General features: G+C 38.3%; 1 protein-coding gene across 1 annotated transcript in view; it reads right to left on the reverse strand.

The window, feature by feature from the left end:
• ABI3BP (ABI family member 3 binding protein) overlaps nt 1-23,091 on the reverse strand; it is a gene marked incomplete at its 5' end in the record, with an annotated part of 259,565 nt that overhangs the window by 119,209 nt on the left and 117,265 nt on the right. Inside the window, 7 exons of the mRNA XM_081086424.1 lie at nt 4,320-4,394; nt 4,853-4,924; nt 5,575-5,649; nt 8,374-8,451; nt 14,756-14,848; nt 15,445-15,516; nt 16,746-16,794. Coding sequence (XP_080942550.1) covers nt 4,320-4,394; nt 4,853-4,924; nt 5,575-5,649; nt 8,374-8,451; nt 14,756-14,848; nt 15,445-15,516; nt 16,746-16,794 — 514 coding nt within the window. The remainder of the gene's footprint in view (nt 1-4,319; nt 4,395-4,852; nt 4,925-5,574; nt 5,650-8,373; nt 8,452-14,755; nt 14,849-15,444; nt 15,517-16,745; nt 16,795-23,091) is intronic.

A 23,091-nucleotide genomic window follows, 5' to 3' on the forward strand; every position in this document is an offset into this window, starting at 1 on the left:
GTAGAAGAGATTTTTGTAATTTCCTTTCTATACTTTATGAAGAGTTGGATTTGTCAAGAGACTCAAAAACAATCAATCCTACATAAATGTACTTTAGAGAAAGTTTAATACAAAATACAATTCAAATAATGGGATCACAAAATGCAGCACTAATGAAAGGTTAGGGGAAATAGGCGTAATGACTATACTTCTCAGGTTTCCTGGAATATTCCAAATTCCAAATACCCTGAACCACTCTTGTCATAAACTATTGAAATGACCCAGGGATTTTAATATTTAGTATGCAATTTAGAATTTCCACATAGCTTTTTATATTCAAAAGTTATACAAAAATCCTTTGGAGATTGTGCATTCTAATGATTTAATACAGAATATGAAGTAAATGTGGAAAACAAATCTAGTAAATGTGGAAGCAAAATGAATTTTACAAATGGTATTGATAAATCATGTTTAATGGTTGATAAAGAGAAAAGCAGATGCTGGCATACAGTGCTGGTCTGGCGCTCACGGCTAGGCTTGGCATTCTTCTGCTGAGCATCAACAATTTTAAAGAATGCCAATATCAAACAAGACCACTTAGTGACTAAGATGGATGGGAACAAAAAACAAGAGCACTCTCTAATTGTATGGGACACAGACAAATGAATGAACACAAAAATGACGGTCCCTACAGTCTGGCTAATATGACTAACTGCTGCTTGTTTACCAACTACAACTTTAGTTCCACTCTATTCTTCTTGTCTTCTCATTAAGAATTATTAGAAACATATATGCATAGCCCATGGTCACAAACAATAGTGTGGTGAAGACAGAGGTAGGGGCTGGGAGGAGGTGGGCAAAGAGGTGGGGGGAAATAGAGATATTTGTAATAGTGTTCAACAATAAAAATAAATTAAAAATAAATTATGCTATGTATGGTTAAATTCAAGTTATGTATAAAATAGAAAAAAGTAATTATTGAGATATTCAATCACAGAATTATTCCACTTTCTGACAGCATCCTATCCACAAAGCTTCACTTCCTTGGAGCCTCTCCAGAATCACCTACACAAGACCACATCCTACAATAAGTCCTTTCCAACACCGTCTTGCTAAATGTTCCCAGTTTCTCATGTCTGTATTTTCCATTGTTGCAATGAGTCAGTAAACCTAACTTTGTTCAAATATAGGTATGTTCCTGGTGGTCTTTGGGTGAAGGGAATTGATATAGTAAATATAGATGCATTGTACCCCAACAGAGAAAACAAATTATGCTAATTTGGCTATAGTAATGTCATTAATACCAGTTAAAATATATCATTTCTTCAAAGGATATAACAACTAAAAATTGGATTAATGGTTTTATGGACCAGCATTCAAATACTATTTCTACCTCTTTCTCTTCTTAATTCACCAAACAACTACATTTGAAACTCATGTGAGTAATTGGAATATAAAATAAAAAATCCTATACATTGAAACTAAATAGGTAATAGATACCCTCAGTACCTGTATAAATTCACCCAAAATCAATCACAATAAACAAGAAAGGCTAAAACCAATAAACGAGTGGCATGACCATATCAACTCTTTAAATCACAAATAATGCATATGATAAATTCTAATTTAAAATTTAACATGTTAGGAAGATGCCACAGAACTCCTATATAAGAGTTAGATGTAAGCATTGTGCGCATTAGCAAAAACAAGGGATAAGAATCACCCACTCTGAGAAACCAATCTTCTATTGATTCGAGTCCTCTTGTCTACAGTTAACCAAGCTTTGATGACGCTTATCTATACCATGTGAAATGTTACAGACTTCAGTGATAGATAGTGCTTCTCAAACTTGAATGTGCAAGACCACCTAGAGATCTTCTTAAGAGCAGATCTTGCCTCACTAGATCTGGAGCAGAGCCCCAGATTCTGCCTTCCAGCTAACTTCCAGTGATGCCAACGCTGCTGGTCCAAGGACCGCACTGAGTCGCAGGAATGTACAAATTAATGTTAGAAGGGCAGGCTAGGAGTTCCTGGGGCTACTGGTCATGCCTGCAATAATTACCAGCTGTACTGTTACAGCCCATGACAAGCCCCAACACTTCAGCAAGAGAAGGTTAGCGGTCAACTGTTGGAAGTTCTCTGGTGGCCTAAAATTGCCCTGGCAGTAGTGAGGCAGCTGAATAATAAAACTGCAATAGCCACTAGTCATATTCCAAAAGGGAAAAACCAGAATATTCCTTTTCTGAAATTAAAGGCAAAAAGAACTCTGCTTTTAATGGGATTTGTAATCACACCCACTGTATATTTATCTCCTTGGAACTCTACAACCTTCACTTCCCAACATATTTTCTCCACTCCCAATACTTGGTTCAATTCAGGCTTTACATATAATCCATGCCCTACGCATTAAAACTCCATATGGTTCCCTTGAGGTTTTGATCAGTTTGCTCTTGAATAATCAAAGATATCAAAAAACTAGAGGCTGCTCAAGGGAGACCGTGGGGGACCCTGTGTCTCTTATGCTATAGCACAGAAGCGAAGAGATGAAAGGGACCTAAGAGTTCATCTAGTCCAGTGAGCCCCCAAAGTGTTTGGTTTGGGAGATGTGATGCTCATGAAGTATGTGGGAGTGAGGCCGGGCCTGCCTTAGTGTTGCAGATGAACCATCACAGATGCCCTTAGACTAAACGTTGTTCCATAGTCACAGTGCGTTAGCTAATGGAACACAGTGTGAAACTCTACTCAGGACCTGGACTCAGGTGGCCTGGAAAGCTAAACTTACTTTTACACCCACAGTAAGTAATTGCAGTAAAGTTTCTGGATCAGTGACTAGAGTAACTATGGCTTAGAAAGACCCAATTTGAGCTTCTCTGGATTGGCTGACAATGTTAGCCAACTTTCAAGTGTTTTCCCACATGAGGAAATTAGTGGATATTATAATAATAGACATGCTTACTTTATTTGATACATCCTTAAATCTTTTGCTAAGATCTGAGACCACTGCAGATATCAGAGAAAATATAATTTGACCAAGATCTATCTATCTGAAGGATCATTCTCATCCTTTCTCAAACCAGTCCTTTGTTGGACACTTTACTGGAAAATTCCACAAAATGTTGGTTATATAACTTTATTACCCAACTTCTAACTACATAATATACTATTCGTGCTCCAAAAACCACAACTAGGAGATATACAAAAATTAAAATACAAAGAAGTAAAATAAAAACCAGGGAGGTAATCACACTAAGTGGTTTCTGAGGTTTTATAATTAGCATATGCTAACTATCCATCCTCTTCAGTTGACTTCTAGATATAAAAAAAAGATACATAGGGAGAAACTCTTTAATTGAGAAAAATCAATTTTCAAAAAAGGAGCGCTATCTCCCTTAATCAGTTTTAGTGGTAGAACACAAGAATTCTAGAGGGGAAAAAGCCAATTGCCGCAATATATAAAAGAGCAAACTAAGACCCAGAAATGTAGAGTAAAACATCTAAAGTATTCAGTTAGCAGGAAAGCCAGAATTGGAAAAAAGACCATTATGAATTCCAAGACCTGTGGTCTTCCCTCTATATCACAGTATGCTTGTAAACTTTAGGGTTCAGTCATAATATCTTGTACATGGTAGGCTCTCAAATGTTCATTGTTGGCAAATATAAGGCATGGTATGAGGAGAATGAGAGTCACCTGCCCTACCCCCCACTCAGCTAGACTTGCTGATTTCCACCTGTAAGCTCAGTTGCTCCTTGCTGAGCAAATCAAAGCTGACTTGAGGATACGCAGGAGCTGGAAAGCCTTTTTAAAGTTGGACTCTGCATACAATGTCCTATCACTGGCCCCTGGGCCCCTAGTCATACAGCTCACTCCCAGGCACCTAGTACCACGTTTGGCACATAAAAGGTGCTCAATAAATAGCAATAACTGTCACTAAAAAAAGTTCATTGCTGGAAAAGAAGCAAATATCTACCTGCAAGGGAAACATTAAATTCACACTGTTAAATCAGACCCAGGATGATGCTTCTTATTTTTGTTACTGCCTCATGGCGCTGAAGAGATCGCTAGAAATTCAATGAGCCAATGCATAGTTCATCTTCTAGCCAAAGATCAAAATAGATGTCCAGATGTTAAAATACAGATCTTTAAAACAAATGCAAAAACATTCTGCTTTTGTACTGAGAAAAAAAATGAGATTTATTTAAGTATAAGAATGAATTATAGCTTTACCATTTACTATAAAGTATACTGATAATCAATTAAGGAACCTATAAAGATAAAAATGAGAAACTCAATACTGTTGTTTCAGTCTATTTTTTTTTTTTTAAAAAAAGAATGCAATTACCAGTTTGAGGTGGTAAAACTTTGGAATCTTCAGGTGTTTTAGTTATAGGTGCAATCCATGGCTTTTCACTCGAAGCTACAGTAGTAAAAAGAAAGGGAATTTGCTGAAGTTTTTTTGAGGAGGACAAAGAAACAGAAATAGGTTGCTGGTATGGTTGACTATGAGAATCCTGCAATGAAAAGCACATACTCATTCTATCAAAAGCCACCGTCTATCAAGAAGAAATCACTATGTTCCCATCCTGAGAGCATGTGATTGGTTAGTGACTAGAGAGAGACCAAAGGCTGGTGTCATACTCTCAATGTTTCTGAGGACAGAAAACTAACTTAATGACCTGTATGGAATTAATAGAGTGATGATTGATACTAAACTTTTAAAAAACACAATCAGACAAATCAACCACTTGTCTGGTTATGCTAATGGAATTTATCAGTTCACTGAGGTTTGCAGAGATAGGACACAGTGAATGTAGCCTTCAGAATGAAGCAATCATCACCCACATCTTAACACCAGATTTCAGGTGCTGTTATTACCCAAGGCGCCCCCAGGTTGCTCAAAAGGGAAGGGTGTTTTTGCCTGAGGAAATTCTGGAAGTCTTTTCGGAGCTGTAAAGAAACACATAAGAAATGTTATGACTTGAGGTGCAGGTAACAGAAAAGATTTTACTAAAGCAATAAACAAACACAGACAGGCAAATTGTTCACGTTAAGTAAGGGACTGTTAGTAGTATATTTTAATCCTGTGTTTCAACATTGGATGATATAACAAAGCTCCCTTTTCTATTTTTTTTATAACCAGATACTAGATTTGAGGAATTTGAGCTTTAATTTTGATTAAACTGGTTTTCTAATTTATTCAGCTATGTGTATGTGTGCTCATTTAGACTCACATCAAGTGCCAAACACATCTGAACTAGAAAATGTCCATCGACTAGCATTTAAAAATAGAATTTTAGTGACCAAATGGCTTTATAATTAAGCTCACTTCCACCAATACCTTTTTTTATACTGCGTTCAATAAAGAAATTAGAATTCTAAACAGCTGAAAGATTTGTTATAGAGACTCTTTAGGACCCCAAATTATAATATTTTATAACATCTAAAAACGTGGTGTTGGGGAGCTTATTGTTTTATAAGCTAAGTGTTTCTTCTTTCCTGCAAGGAGATAAATTTAAATAAATTAGCCTAAGGACGGCTTTCAAGCATGCATAAAATTTGCAAGGTAATAATAAGCTGTAGTATTTAAAAATTTTTACCTAGAGTGCTCAGTGGTAACTCAAACCTAGGTATTAGAATAGTTTGCGATCTTTCCGGGGTCTTTTCGCTGAGAACTAAAATAAAGAAGAATTCGGTTAGCAAATGTATGAACTGGGATTTGATGCTGTGGCTTAACCATGATCCTGTGACGCGTGCTCACACAGAGTGTGCACTGGCAGCTGATGCCTTTCCAGGACACCGCTGCTCTCCCTGGAAAAGGTGGACATGGCCGTTCACATTTGAAGGTGCACTTCCAAAGGGCCGTGGCGTGGCCTGGATGGTCAGCATCACACGTACAGGACAAAATACACGCCGCTCCTTTTCTTCCGAAGAGAACCAGGCAAGTAAGAGCCCCTTGGGCCAAGAAGCAGCTAACAGGTGTGACATGAAATTCTTATTAGAAAGCATGACACCTTTGGGGATTCTCCTCATTTTTGGTACACACAAGACTTGGAAAAGCCACTGACAACGGAAAGCACAGACATAGTCAAGACTTCCAGGTTGCCCCCACCTCTCCAAGCCTCCTGGGATAAATGGCTGCAATCTGTTTCTCTGTACATCCTACGAGACTGGTGAAAAGGGTGTGCAGCTAGCAGCTAGCGTCCAGCGCTGCCTCGAACATCATTCAACAGGATCAAGGCATGCGATTAACTCTTTAATGAAATTGGTCCAAGAAATAGGAAGATTAACTACTGTCAGAAAGGAGGTGAGAGATGAGGGGAAAGGTAAGGTATTGGGTTACTTTTCTTTTCAATGAGTGCTGGGAAGGTTTGGTTTGTTTTAGAAAAAAACTTCTTAGAATTACCCAGAGTTGTTTCTGAAATATCTAATGCACTAGACACAGTGGATTTAGTGGTTCCTGGAACCGAGTCAGGAGGCACTGGAAAGTAAAAAAGACAACTTTACAAATTAAGATAAAATTATGAAACAACCGAAGACCCTAAGACATTGGTGCCCTTTAGAATTAATAACTGACACACAGCTCATTACTTTTCAAGTTACTTATGTTAAGGGCTCCAGGGCTTGCTTGCGCCACAGCCTGACATGACATTGCTCCCAGCTTTTCCTTTCCAGGTTTGGTCCACTTCCCATGTGTTACAAGAAGCACTCTGAACTGTCCTCCGTGACAACACTGATCAGATTAATCATAACTTTTTATTCGTCTGTCTTTTTTATTTCTCTTTACCTTCAGAGCTTAGCACAATGTCTGGGGTATAGTAAGCAAATGCATAATAAATGTTTATTAAATGAATTTATAAATGGGCAAATAAAACAATGATCCAGGGCAAAAAGGTTTATTGGGAACTATTACATCCTCTGATTTCTCTCTTTCAAATGGCAGTCAACATGCGAAGGTTGGAACTGGCTTGAAATTATGATAAGGATGCAAATGCTCAGCCACAAGGTGCTCTAAAGGTCAAAAGCAAAGACCACCTCAGCTAAATAGTTTTCAAGAAATAAGAACCAGGGTCACTGAGATCTGGAGTGAACTGGGAGCTAGACAATTCTAGAAGTTTTGCAGGGTTAAGGACTCGCGGTAACACAATAACACTGAACAGTAAGTTATGGTGTTTAAGTGTGTCTGAAGTGGGAAATTGTGAGGAAGATTTGGAAGAGAACTAAGAAATCTATAGAGTCTATAGTATAGACTCTTCCATGAGATAATGTGCCAAGAGAAGGAGGTATAATTGGGCAGAATCTTTGGGGCAGAAAAGAAGTTGGAGTCATCCACTGGGTCATGCCTATGTTTTTATTGGTATTGAACACTTATATTGAAATCAGAAAAGTACCTAGGAATTTCATTCAAATAGATTATTTCAGCTTCCTGAATAGCTTTTATGTCTGCCCCACCTGCCATGAAGGTGAGGGATGGAAGGTCCATCTCTCTCCTTTAGGCAGAACCACATACTTCTCGCTTTGTCAGAAATATCCCTATTTGAATTGGTTTCTTGAAATCACATTATTTTATTTTTCCACCAATGTTTAACTTCTCTGGACCAGTTATAAGTCTAAGAGTTTAGTACAAGGTAAATACCACTAATACTTCAACTTGTAGCAATTTTATGGATTAGAATTTTTACTCTAGATTGGAGTTACTTTGCTAAATGTGGATTTGGGGAAATTCTTGCCAGATGTTTGCTTCACTGAGTCCTAGATGAGGTGGTATGGCTCTGGCAAAACCCTGTAGTTCAGAGAATAATGTGTCCCCAGTGGGCAGTTCATTCATAGAAGAAATGCTGAATGTTTGTTAGTAACGGCCGATAAACTGTGGGGAAAATGCACTCCACAGTTATCCTTTAAAGAATTTTTACCGAACTAGTACATATTATCTATATTGGGATTTTTAATCTTCCAAAGACATTGCTGCTAAATGACATAGCTCACAAGCTATGGATTTGTCAAGGTTAATGATGGCATTTTGCTCAAATGACCACTTGTGAAAGTGGAGAAATGAAAAATGGTCTCATGTCTTCACATAAAAGGAAAACACCAAAACCAGGCCTTATGTTTTAGTATAGGATTATTTCACAATGTTGAGGCAATAACTTTCACTTAGAGTGAAAAATATAGTTTCCATATTACATATTAGTTATATGATGCAGTAGTTCATTTTGCAGTTTTTGTTTTTCCAGACATTAGATTAAGGACCTAGAATCACATCACCTATCGTTTTGTGCTAATGATCGAAATGAATTTCCTACTGGCTCTTCACTGGAAAAAAAAAGTACAGCTTGTCAATCATTTACTATTAGAAAAATATTACTTATTGCAAGTGACCAATACGGGGATCTCATTACCTGTTATGGGCTGTGCTGGGATTTTTTCTACCTTTGGTGTTTTAGATTCAGCTGGTAATGCCAAGGTTTCATTCTTAGCTAAAAAAAAAAAAAAAAAGTCAGAGAACAAACTGTTTACCTCACTTCCCTATAACACGGTGTCCAAATACAATTCATTCAAAACATAATCAAGTAACAGACTATTTCCAAAAATCTATTCTGCTTTTATCTCTTCCCACCAGGCAGTCAACAAATTTATTGTGCATTTCTACCAGGGATTAGCATGAATAGAATAGATGACAGTGTTCAGAATCCCTTTTTGTTACCCTTAGTAATTAAGATCTAAGTTGGCATTGGAATGAAGGAATAAATCACAACCCAACACTTGGATAACTCTCAAGTCATTCTTATTCATAGAGTTTCTGGAAGGCATATGTTGCATTGCAAATACTCACTGGAATTTTATATTGAAGTACTCCTAATTTTTAATAAAATCAATGAATAGAAAATTTCCATTATTATGCATGGTAAAATATGCAATAGGTTCAGACACTGAAATTTTTAAAAAGCACAAGTAACACACTTGGGAAACTAACTTATTTGAAAATACTTGTGGCAAAAAAAATACCAACAGTAATTTATTTGAGCCATGTGTTAACAAACACCTATTGTTTTGGTCACTGAGGGGATTCAGTGTAAAGATTAAAGTAGATTTTTTTTCCCTCTTCAGACAACTGTTCAGGAAACTTCCTTCTAAAATGTAGTTATTTTTTTTCAAAGAAAGTACATTTCTATACCAGAGTTTCCCAATGATTAAGATATTCCCCATTTTAAAAATGCACCAAGGATTAACTTGAGTCAGCTATTTTACATACAAAATCAATAACCTACTTATAATATTTTGAAACAGTCTAGTGGCATGAAAAATTAATTAATCATTGAGATACCCTGATCATGTCACTTTGAACTGGTCATAATTAGATGGGATTTTGTAGAGTCCAAAGGCTGTACAGGAACTTCTTGGGTTCCTCAACTTTGGCACTATTGACATTTTGGGCTGGATAATTTTTTGGTGTGAGGCTTTCCTATGTTGCAGGATGTTGAGTAGCACCCCTGGCTTTTACCTCTGGATTCTACTAGCATGTACATAGTGGTGGCAGCCAAAAATGTCTCCAGACATTGCCTAATTTCCACGGGGGTACAAAACTGCTCTCTGTTGAGAACAATTGATCTAACCTCTTCTCTCAAAGTTCTTTGAGGATGCAAATTTTATAACTTCCTTTTGTAGTTCACATTCCTGCTGTAAAGACCATTTTCTTTTTTATAGTTGACATGGGCATGACATACTTATTTACTTGTGATGGACAAAGGCAGTTATAAAGTCATCCCTTTCACAATGATAATAGAAGCCAATCAATTTTTAATCTGCATTATGGAACCATTCAATAGATTCCTACATAGAGCTAGTTATTTTCAGGAGTAACTTAAAATGCTAGAAATAGGTGTCACGCATGCTGTGTACTTGCCATATCATGTCTAATGGCCATGTGTGTGCTTTGGGTTCATGAGCACATGAAGTTGTACAGCATGTTTGCACAGCAGAAATGTTTGATATCATTGTTCAAATTGATTTAGCAGGGCATAGAGAGAGAGAGGACTCTATTTCTAGAATAACTAAAAATGCCAATCCAGTATAATTTTACAAAAAAATTCCTATTTTTGAAACGTCTAAGTTTGATCAACCCTTTTTCCTGCCCTTTGTTGTAATCCCAGTTTTTGTTTAGAACCACTGTGATTGTTCGCACAGGAAAAACCACTCAGGTTACAAATTTTTATGAGCAAGTTCTGGTTCTGTTATTTTCAGGATGTGCCATAGGAAGGTGTTTGCTTTCATTTTTCAAATGTAAGATTATAAGGTTTCTCTTCAAGGGTCTTTTCTTTTTCAGTGTACTCTGATCCTTTAGGATATGTTTGCTAATCCTCTCCTCCCTGTGTAACATCCTGTGTTCTTGGTGGTTGCCAGGGTGACTAGGACTATTTACTTACTAACTTATTTTAACATTTAGACTTTCATGAATGCTCTAAATTGTGTTGCTTTAGCTTCTTATATTCTAAACATGCCATTAGCTGGCAATCACCTTCGCCTAAAATTAGCCTGAAGAAAAAAGGGTAAACTATGTTCCCAAGAGAGAATTGTATTCTTTACACATCACCAATTCCTTACAAAGGCATATTGTATTTCTAAATATTGCCTTTCAGAATCAGAGAAATTGGTAGATGGAGAAATATTTAAATGGGGGGGGGATTTTATGTTTCCTATCAAACCCAATCATTGTGCATCATCTATGTACAAGTGCAGTCTTGGCACTGGTGGAGCAAAATCCCATCAGAATGACCTAAAACCTGGGAAATTTCTTTTCCCTTTCTGATTCTTCTGTACCTTTTTTCCAACACTGTTGTTTCCGTTAATTTTTGGCAAGCTAAGTCTTGACTTTGGCAAACCCTATGTATAACCCTTGGCGATGTGGGTGTAATACTAATTTTCTTGTTTATATCTCTCATTATTCACACCGTGTGTTCTTAGAACAAAAGCTAGTAATTTCTCGATGTCCCATGATGGATGCTGCTGGAATGAGGATATTATTTTTAGGATTTACTCCATCAAAAACTTGGACTTTTCTGAATTGTGGTGATAAATAACCCCAGGAAAGTTTATTTCTTCCTCAGTAGTATAAAGAATTGCTTATGTCTGCATTAAAATATTACAGTATATTTAAAATATAATTTTTAAAATACAGTCTATTAAGATGTTACATTTGATGGATTTACTGTACATTTTCAAACATACTATCAATCTCTTCAATGCATAAAAAATTGCCAGTGTTAAATTTGACAGGTGTTTTCCCAGAAATACAAGTTAAAAGAGATATTTAACTATTCGCATACCATTTCATCTCTATTAAAATTACAATCCTGAAGGTTTAGTGAATTATATCAGAAAAATAAAATAAAAACAAAACAAAATCCCCGAAACTCTAAAGTAAACAAAACAACTGAATTGATATTAAGGTAGCCTGTGGAACTTTGCAAAAACCAAAAGGAAATATCACTCAAGACTAAGGACTAGGCCCGGCAGTGATGGCGAATCTATGACACGTGTGTCAGAGGTGACACGCGAACTCACTTTTTTGGTTGATTTTTCTTTGTTAAGTGGCATTTAAATATATAAAATAAATATCAAAAATATACATCTTTGTTTTACTACCGTTGCAAATATCAAAAAATTTCTATATGTGACACGGCACCAGAGTTAAGTTAGGGTTTTTCAAAATGCTGACACGCTGAGCTCAAAAGGTTCGCCATCACTGGACTAGGGAATAAAACATCTTCTAATTCAAAACTGACAGCAATGGTCTGGGGAAAAAAAACTGCTCATTTTCAATCTCCTTCACATCCTGGGTTTTGTAGTTTTGAGAGACAGATTAGGGACCAAATCAATAAGAGACTGGCTGGCTCCTTTTTTTCTCTCTCAAAACAAGTTTCAGGTGAGGAGCAGGGCAACATGCAGGCTCTAGACCAGTGATGGCGAACCTTTTGAGCTCGGCGTGTCAACATTTTGAAAAACCCTAACTTAACTCTGGTGCCGTGTCACATATAGAAATTTTTTGATCTTTGCAACCATAGTAAAACAAAGATTTATATTTTTTATATTATATATATATATATATATATATATATATATATATATATATATATATATATGCCATTTAACAAAGAAAAATCAACCAACAAAATGAGTTCACGTGTCACCTCTGACACGGGTGTCATAGGTTCGCCATCACTGCTCTAGACAGAGAACAAGTGAATGCAAAAGTCCTGAGCTCCGATTCCAAACGCAGGCTCCCTGAGGGCATCTAATTTGGAAGCGTCCTGGTTTTGAGCACAGTGTGTGTAGACGATGTGGAGCTGAGTCACAGGGTTTTACAGGTAAGTGTGAAATGATGAAGCCTGATGTACGAATTAAGGATATGAAGCCTAGGGTCACGCGTCTATGTCCTTGAAGGTAACTCATTCTAGTCCTAAGAGCTATGAATATTTTACAGTAAACATGTAAGGATTGAAGAAAATCACAAAGATTTACTGGCAAATATTTTAACATCTTAAAGAAATGGTGATGCACAAGCTTGAAAGTTTTTCTAACGCTGTAAGGCTAATAGACCACCTAGTAAGTGTTCTTTACCCACTTAAGCTTTGTTCCTCCTCCTTCCAGGAAGTTCTCAAAATTAACAGCTAAGGAGAATTTAGGAGTTCCTAATTTTTAAAACAGAGACAGTCTGATTGCCTACCATCAGAAAACAAATAGGTTAGGTCTCCAACAAGGGAAACGTAAGTCTGAGGTCTCGGTATGGGCTGGGTAGCTCACCATGATAGGCCCCAGAAATGTGCTACCTGGCACAGAGCAATGCTTAATGAGTATTTGTTGATTGAGTGCTACCAAGCAGGGGCTTGGGCCCCTGTTTTTGCATCCATACAATGTGAGGAGTCGATTGTGTAAGTGCTGGAGTTCTCAGCTAGTGCCTACTTTAGGGAAAATATGATGCAATTTTAAGTCTTGTTTCAATTTCTATCACATTACACCGTCTCCTTTCGTATTTATCAATAGCCCAAGACATTCTCCAGTCAGTCAAAGTATGGTTTCCAGCAGCATCAGTATCACCTACTGGCAAGGAATGCAAATTCCCAGGCCCCAGCTCAGACCTACTGAATCAGTAACTCTTGGGGTGGGGGTGGGGGGCGGGGGGCGGGCTGCAGTCTGTGTTCACAAGCTCTCCAGGGTGTGTGATGCTTGATTAAGTCTGAGTATCAAACTAATTTGATACTCAAATGCAGCAACTAAGCCCAGTGACCACAATTGTCCCCTGAGCTCCCTTTAAAAGGTTTTGCTGTTGTTTCCCAAATTGTTATGTTTTATGTTTTTGTTTGTCTGTTTACTTTTTATGTTTTTTTAAACACTGAAATCATAGTAGGTTCTTTCTAGAAGTAAGAAGCAGTACCAATCTCAAGTAAATAATAATGCTAACAGTCCTGACCTTTATATCAGTTCTTATAGAAAGTATCTAGTGGTCCCTTGATAGTGTACTAAGTATAATTTATAACAATTACTCTACTTGAAAATTATATAAATGTGTGTATTTGGATAAATTTGACAAATGTTCACGCTTCTTTTATAAATGTACATTTATTTAATATTTTATATAAATATAAAATAACTACTTCCGTATAGATTGTGATTTAATACCTTCAACACTCCAACTTCTCTGCCTCTTACTTTCCCCCCAACTTCTTAATAGTGTTAAAATATATATAACATAAAGTTTATTATCTTAACCATTTTTAAATGTAAAGCTCAGTAGTATTAAATCTTATATAATAAAACCCTAATATGCAAATTGACCAAAAGGCAGAACTCCTGGCAGGAACGACCGGTCACTATGACACACCACCAGGGGGCAGACGCTCATCATAGGGGCTCCCCCCTGGTTGTCAGTGCGCTCCCATACGTGGAGTGCCACTGAGCCAAAAGCCAGGCTCATGGCTGGCGAGCGCAGTGGCAGTGGTGGGAGCCTCTCCCGCCTCCGCTGCAAGTGGACGGTAAGGAGAGAGGGGCTCCAGGGGGATTGGGCCTAAGCCAGCAGGCGGACATCCCCTAAGGGGTCCTGGACTGTGAGAGGGTGTAGGCCAGGCTGAGGGATCCCCCTAAGTGCATAAATTTCATGTACCAGGCCTCTAGTATTTTCATAATGTTGTACAACCATCACCACCACCTACCTCCACAACTCTTATCATCTTATAAAACAAACTCTGTACCATTAAACACTAACTCCTCATTCCTTTCCTCCCTCCAGTCCCTAGCAACCATCCTTCATAGTGTATTGATCTTTTTGTAACTGGCTTATTTTGCTCAAGGTTTTTCAATATTATAGCATTCGTCAGAATTTCCTTTCCTTTTAATGAAATATTCCATTGTATGTATAAACCATATTTTGCTTATTCATTCATCTGTTGGACACATTAAATTGCTTTCATGTTTTAGCTACTATGAATAATGCTACTGCAAACATGAGTGTACAAAATACTTCTTTGAGAAATTTTCAATTCTTTTGGTTATATACCCAGAAATGGAATTGCTGGATCCTATGGTAATTTTATTTTTTGAGGAGTGGTCATATTGTTCCCATAGCAGCGATACCACTTTACATTCCTACCAACAGTACATATGCCTGTCCCCTGCTTTTACTTTGAGATCTCAAATAGCCTATTTTCTAGGTTCCTTGGATATCCTAAGAATATCAGTTCTAATACTAGTACACTGAAAGTTCAATCATAGAACTTTGATGCTTACCTAATTGTGTCTTGATTGCATCTGAAATCTCAAACATTATGGATGTAGGAAGTTTTACGGTGGTTTCATTAAGACCAGGAATAACAAGGTGGACTGCAAAGAAACAGAAGTAAAGATGAAAGAAAGAAAATGCATCATGACATAAGATAAAGCTCAGAGTGGCAGATATTAGTAAATATCGAGTTTAGCACTTATTTTGCTTAGTCATTTTTAACCCCAACTTTAAAATGTTGGAAAAAATATGACAGTACCTTTTACACAGAATCTTTTTCTTATTAGGAACTGAACTACCAAAATACTCTGGCTTTTAATCCATAAACTTAAAAATTGTAAAATGTATGCTTAAGATGTGTGGTGAACAAAGGACACCACTATTAATAATACATTTTTAAAAGAGAAGTTCAATATGACAAAGACTCCTTCATAACTGCAACAACCCTGTGGGGTAGGATGGGTTCCATCATTCCGACTAGGCATGAGCTAGAGTTGTTTCTCTAACACATTGGGATAGAGGTAGCATCTCTTGGCTCCTAGCCTGGAATAAACACAGCCGGGATCCTAAATATTGAAAGGAAATGAATCAACATCAATTTAACAGATCTACTCACAGTGCAAAATTCCATAAAAACTCTATTAAAAAAAATAGCCCGACTTTCTTAATCTTGATACAGAATTCAAGACTGACTCACCCAGTATTGTTCCTCCAATGGGAGTCCTATCTGGGGATCTAGTTGAAGCTCTGTGAGTAACATTCTGAATCACTGTTGAAATACAAAAAGATAATAGTGTGTGTTGGGGGGAAATAGTCAGAAAGCAGTAAGAAGCTAATAATGTGAAGTCATCTGCACTGGAGAAGCACTGATCTAACTTTCCAATTAATAAAAAGGAACTCATTGGGTTGACTACACAGCACATCTTACCTTAACACCAATCCCTATAAGTACTGAAAGGCTATTATTACTTTATCATAGAGTGTTCTAATCTAAGGAGCTGAAAATTTCCTAAAGAACTAGCACAAAATGAGGCAATGACCTAATAAATTAAAAAATATATGTTCTCAAAGCAAAGAATCATTGGATAATTGCAGTACTAATCGACCCTACTTTGAGAGTATACTTGTGACATTATTTTCTTAAGTTGAAGAACAATTTTAAGTCCCCAATCTCTTCTACCAAGAAACTTTCTGGACATAATAAAGTGGGTCTGGAGAGACTTATGCTAAGTGAAATAAGCCAGTCAGAGAAAGATTATCACATGATCTCACTCATATGTAAAATCTAATGAACCAAATTAACTGATGAACAAAAAATAGACCCAGAGACATAGAAGCATGAACAGACTGTTGAACCTCAGAGGGAAGGCAAGGGAGGGTAGATCAGAAGAGATCAACCAATGAATTTATATGCATATATGCAAACCTGTGGACACAGACAAGGGGGTGGTGAGGGACAGAAGTGGGCTGGAAGAGGTTAAGGAGGGAAAAAGGAGGACCTATGTAATACTTTCATCAATAAAGATTTTTTAAAAAATGTTAAAAATAATAATTTGAAAAACTGAGAGTCAAAACAAAAACAACTGGATAATGAAATAAAATAAGACATTATAATTCTTGAAGCCTGGATGTCTTACCTTTCCCTAAAGTTTTCATTTCATTAATTCATATCCTATGAATGATTTTATTCATGTTTGCTAGCTTAACACTAAACTAAGCCACACATATTTAATGGGCTTTTTAGAATTGAATACTTATCACTGATTTGTCTCTGATTATCCAAACAATGTGACTTGCCAGGACTAGGCCTATTGGTACAAGAGCCAAAATTACCTATTAACTTCTAATTTACTAGGTCATACTGATTACTTCAAACATTTTCTGAAAAACAATAATCAGAGAAGTTGAGAAAAAATGTGTTATGTTGAATGATCTGAATTTAAAAAGTATATTAAAAATAGTTATAAATACATATCCAGAGCAGACTTATAAAATTACCTTGCTTGATGATTGTTATTGGGATCAGCTTCCTTGGGACATATGCTGGCTGAAAAAAGAGGAAGAATTAGTTTTTGAGTTAGTGTTAATAAAAAAAAAAAAGAAGAAGAATTGGAAATAGCCCTTTCTTGTCTTTAATGAAGCCTCCCACGACACTGGTTTAACAGTTGCTGGAAAGATGTTTGGTACATATATATCTGTCTCTACTTTATTGGACAACCTCCCCCCATAAATGTCCAAAGATTTGACAGAAGCAATTTCTTCAGAACTCCCATTCGTTTACTTAGAAACTGCAATGGAAAGAAACTAAATCTTCTGGGTTGAATACTAGTTAATTTTCACTTTATTTCAGGTGTAACCTGTCAAACTCTGCCTTTACATTCTCTCTCATACAGATGTTAAGCTACATATTATCTTTCTAAACCAAACAACATAGATTGTTTGAGTGCACCCACTTGCTGCCACTGCTACTACACACACACACACACACACACACACACACACCATGAGCTCCTGACACCACACATTTCCTTGCCCAAGAAGGTTGAGCTTGGAATCAAATCTAGACATTTCTACTTCTAAAGCCTGTACTCTTAACCATTCTGTACATATTTATGCACAAGGGACCTCAGAATTAGAAGGGCGGTTCTCAGGAGACTGTGCACTTTTATCTCTCCCAAATTGCCTCAGATGTCCCACTGGGAGTTTTAAAATCATAGACCTACTTGAACTAGGGATGGGTATAGTGTGAACTTTAAAGGGAAGTCATCACTGTGAGCCAAGGATAAGACAGCCAAGGAAGAGACATGGGAACAAAATATGAGAAAGGCAACAAGTGATACAGAGAATTAGGTTGAGTTACAGAGGTAAGCATGACATCAATTTCTTTTTTAAAAAATTGATTTCAGTAAGAGAGAGAAACATCGATGTGAAACATCGATTGGTTGCTTCCCACATGCACCCTGACTAGGGATCAAACCCTCAATATGGTATGTGCCCTGACCAGGAATTGAACCCACCACTTTTGGTGCATGGGATGAAGCTCCCACCAACTGAGCCACATCAGCCAGGGAGACATCAATTTCTTGATGCTTAAAGTGCATACATAATACAGATATTCTACCTACTAGACCTGTTGATAAATTAGGATGTGCTGAATGAAATAGTTGCAACATAATTGTGAGCAAAAGAGACTAACATGTTATCATTTTAATAAATGACCTTTCCCTAATAAAGAAGTGGCATTATACCAAGCTTACTGTTGGCTATTTTTCTTCTTGTATTAAGGTCCTTATGTTTTAAAATAAATAAATGAACAAAACTGACTATCATCAGATTATTTAAAAAGTAATCTACCTATTGACTCAGAGCTCTAGACTGAATGCTGTGCCCCTCCTAACTCATATGTTAAAACTTACTCCCCAATGTGATGGCATTAGAAGGTGGGGCATTTGAGAAGTGATTAGGTCATAAGGGTGGAACCCTCATAAATGGAATTAGTGCCCTTATAAAAAAGACCCCAGAGAGTTCCCTCCACCCTTCCGCCATGTGAAGACAGTAAGAAGATGGCTGGTTGTGAACCAGGAAGTGAGCTCCACCAAACCCCAAACCTGCTGGTGCCTTGATCTTGGGTTCCCAAGCTTCGAAATGTGAGAAACAAATGTTTCCTGCTTCAGCCACCCAGTCTATGGTATTTTTGTTATAGTACCCCGAATGGATTAAGACGCCCAGCAACCTAGCCTAAGGAATTAATCGAAGATACAAATAATCTTTTATGTGTAAGGGTGTTTATTCCCTGATGTGAAACAATATCATTATCCAAAAACAGAGGTTCTGTTAAATAAAGTATGGTTTGAGATTTTCACATCTATTTAATAAAGTAGAAAAATATGCATGTGATAAATACAAAGGATACAAGTTTGTAACCACAACCTAACCTGATTTTATAACAAATATGTATAGATATAAGGCCAGAAGGAAATAGATCATAGTTTTTTTAACAGTAGTTTTTGGGTTTTTTGCTGTTAAAAGAGAAATTTTATTACATAAGAAAATTAAAAGACAATAAAGTAAGGAGGTTGTGTGGTAGATAGTAAAGAGGAATAGATTCAATATCAAGAATTCTGACTTACAAATAGTAGTTATTTTTATAAGCTTATAGTAATTTTATTTCATATACCTTTCTCTATTTTCCAAATTTCTTACATGAATGAAGTACATTTATAATTAGAAAAAGTTATTTTAATCAACAGTCTGTTCAGTTCCTACATATGCTTCTGCACTGCATAGCTCATATACTATTGGCAAAGAGAAAATATCCTATCTAATAATAGACACACATGGTAATTAACCGTACCTCCGACACACTTTCCACGGGCTAATCAGGGCGATATGCAAATTAACTGCCAACCAAGATGGTGGCCGGCAGCCAGGCAGCTGAAGCAAACAGGAGGCTTGCTTGCTCCAGTGAAGGAGGAAGCCAAGGTTCCCCGCCTGCCCCTGCCACCTCTGAGCTGCACTCTAAGAAACAATGTTGCAATTATAGAAGCTAAACAAACCCAGATACCTGCTTTCAGCAGCCGAGGTCTCAGAGCTGGAGCTGAGCCTCAGACCTAAAGCCAGCTCTCAGTTCCAGTGACAGCCATAGAAGGTAAATAAATCCCAGAATAAAAAAAAAAAAAAAAAAGGAAAAAGAAAAAAAGGAGAGGTTGGGAGCTTCAGTCACCCACCAGCCTGAAAACGGCCCTCAGCCCCTCACCCAGACTGGCCAGGCACCCCAGTGGGGACCCCCCACCCTGAAGGGGGTGTGACCAGCTGCAAACAGCCATCATCCCCTCAACCAGGCTGGCCAGGCACCCAAGCGGGACCCCCACCCTGATCCGGGACACCCTTCAGGGAAAACCAGCCGGCCCCCACCCATGCACCAGGCCTCTATCCTATATAGTAAAAGGGTAATATGCAAACTGACCCTAACAGCAGAAGGACTGGGAATGACTGGTCACTATGACACACACTGACCACCAGGGGGCAGACGCTCAATGCAGGAGCTGCCCTCTGGTGGTCAGGGTGCTCTCACATGGGAGGAGCTCTGCTCAGCCACAAGCCAGGCTGATGGCTGCCAGTACAGCAGTGGTGGTGGGAGCCTCTCCTGCCTCCCCAGCAGCGCTAAGGATGTCTGACTGCAGTTTAGGCCTGCTCCCCACTGGCAAGTGGACATCCCCTGAGGGCTGCCGGGCTGCCAGAGGGATGTCTGATTGCCATCTTAGGCCCAATCCCCTGGGGAGTGGGCCTAAGCCAGCCGGTGGTCATCCCCTGAGGGGTCCCAGACTGCGAGAGGGCACAGGCTGGGCTGAGGGACCCCCTTCTCCCCCGAGTGCACAAATTTTTGTGCACTGGGTCTCTAGTCTATGCTAATAAAAGAGAAACATGCAAATTGGTGTCACTCCGCTACACCTACCAGCCAATCAGAGGAACTATGCAAATTAACCTAACAAAGATGGAGGTTAATTTGCATACACAGGCATGGAGCGAAACTAAAGGTTCTGGCCAGAGTGAAGACTGACGACTGAAGACTGAAGAGGTGGAGAAGCCAAGCTTCACTGTGGCCGAACCAAAGGCCTGGGTCCCGGGTGCCAGAGGAAAATCGGTGTCGGCAGCCAGGGGAAGAAAGGCCTATTGTGCGAATCTTCGTGCAACGGGCTTCTAGTTGTAAGTATAATTTGTATATGATTTTTCCCAGGCAATGGGTGGGAGGAAGTAGGAATAGAAGCATAACCTTTAGGAGGAGAGAGAAAAAAATCTCAGCTTTGATGTTGCACTGGCAGTAGGATGTCTTTCACCCTTTTCATAAGAAAATTAAGTATGAGCACTTGTACACAGGAGCCTTCCCCAGAGAGGGAGTCAGCCCCATGGCACTGCCTCATGCGTCCAGCTTCCTTCCACCTGCCCTGCTCCAGTGAAGGGTTGACAGTCCATGGCCTCTATCATTTCTCAGAATTCCAAATGCCTGCTGCAGCGACCTCCAGTCACATGGAGCACTTGCCAGAGGAGCCACACCATCTTCGCGGGCATGGATAATGGTTTTTGTTAGAGCTGTGACTACAGCTCCAAAGAATTTTGAATGCTTTGTTTTACTGAATGTAATGCCCGTTTTGCTGAATGTGAAGATTTTCAGAGAGACATCACATTATAGCAGAAAGGCAGCATGTCGCTGGGTTGAGCCTTTGAGTTGCATTATTCCGATTGTCATTTCTTTTGCTGTGATGATTTTTTTAAAACAATTTTTTTTACAAGGCCAAATGGAAAATAGTTCACTCTTCACATGGACGGAACAGAGTTTCTCTTTGAGTTATTACTTGAGTTAGACCCATGTTCTACTAAGAGGATGGAAAGACTATATGTACAATATGTGCTGCCAAAATACAAGGAAATCATTTAGCTGCAGAATCCAGTTATTTTTATTCTTTTTAGACCTATAGTTACTCTCTCGCCTAATCTGTAATCCAAAGATGCTCCAAGATTAGACTATTGAGCAGGTAGCTGCTTTTCTGTAAGCAGGTTTTAAAAGGGCATCAGGAGAGTCCCTGTGTGTCTATGTTGAAGGCACTAGAATTCCCAAGAAGAAATCCATACTGTGAATCCTTTCCCTGTGTTTTCTTATAAACGTGTAGGGAAATGTCTGTTACCTGGACTCATTGGAAAATGAAATATTGTGATAATTTTCAAGTTTAACCAATTGCAACCCAATTTTAATTAAATTGTTTCAGGAATAGTGTTTTTGTTTGCTTTTTTGTTTAAAAGGTACCAGTAATTTTAACCTGCCATTTCAGACTTGCTCTTATGAATATCTATCAATCTGTCTAAAACTCATTGCAGCAGATGGGGGTGTGGGGGTGGGGAGCGAGGCAGTGAGAGTCCCACCGGCTGCTGCACAGTTTAGCTGGTGTGACTCAGCAGGACGTGATGTCTATGGACACCATCATGGTGCCAGTTTTCTTCCTTAGGTCATTTCCTTGCTGATTCTTTTCTCTGCAGCTTGCTGACCCCCATTCCTGCTGCAAACCTCCATCGCCACTTCCTTCCTTAGCTCTCACCCTGCCATTCAGCAAGTATTTTTCAAACATTTGCTATATACCAGGAAGTAAGCATATTTTCTTCCTGTTCTATAAGGATCCATTATTGTGTTTTGGTTTTTTTCTGAGTTTCCAGATATTCTGTCCCTTGAGAACCCAGGTTGTAGTATATTTTGAGCAGGGTGACTGATTAAGGGAATTCACTTTTACCATCTTTCTGGGAACATTGTGGCTGAGTACACAGTTGGTGAGATTCAAGAGAGAGATTGATACTGAAGAGGTAAAAGGCAATGCCCTGATGACCAATTTAGCTTTTTCATCCTGATTAGGGAAAGCCTATGCTTGTCCAGAAATAACTACACCAGCAGCTGCCACGCAGGACTAGGGACTTCCAATCCACGCTGCATTGTACTAATTTCCTCCTGGCGCTGTTTTGAAAATTAGCTTTAGTACAACTAGTGATGGGACCGGGATGCCATTCTTTGCAGGTTATTCTTGAGAGGTTTGTCAATTTGGTATTATTGTGGTGTCAGAATATTCACTGTAGATTTATTTAACTTGATGTTCAGGTTATGAGATAAGGAGGAGCTGTCCATTTGGGCAGTGGCTAAGGGTTGCTTAAAATTAAATTTCAAAGACTCACAAGCCAAACCACATCAAAAGAACTTGGGCATGTTACATTCTGGTTTTAAATCACTTGGGGATACTCTAATGAAAGTTACAAAACCTACTGATTCAATCTAGCATCTGGTGAAAAGTGAATCTCACATTCTACTTATGAAAGTCTTCATATTTCTAATAAGCTAGGGAGGAATCAGACGTAAACCTTTGGTGATATCATTGGCCTGAATATAATTTTTTCAAGTTTCTGCTTAGGACAACAATTGCTAAGAATGGAAGGACACCTGATTTATTTACTGTACACAATCTCAAGGTGTGGATGGGGACCATAAGTTATTTCTCTCTATTCACTTTACTTGTCTGTAACTTTACACTTTAAAGATTGGCGCCACATCTCTTGTTACCAATAATAGATGTGGCTTTTTAAAAAGATGGGTGGATTTTTGATGGGAAAAATTTAAGGGTGAAAATAGATGTCATATATTAGGGCAACACTGACTCTAAGGAGATTTGGATTAATTAAGCTTCTATTTTAAAGTCTCAGTTAATAAATGCTACCTAGCCCTGACCAGTCTGGCTCAGTAGATAGAGCGTCGGTGTGCGGACTAAAGGGTCCCAGGTTCGATTCCGGTCAAGGGCATGTACCTTGGTTT

This window comes from Myotis nattereri (genome assembly GCF_964212035.1).
Source record: "Myotis nattereri genome assembly, chromosome: 3".
Lineage (NCBI taxonomy): Eukaryota > Metazoa > Chordata > Mammalia > Chiroptera > Vespertilionidae > Myotis > Myotis nattereri.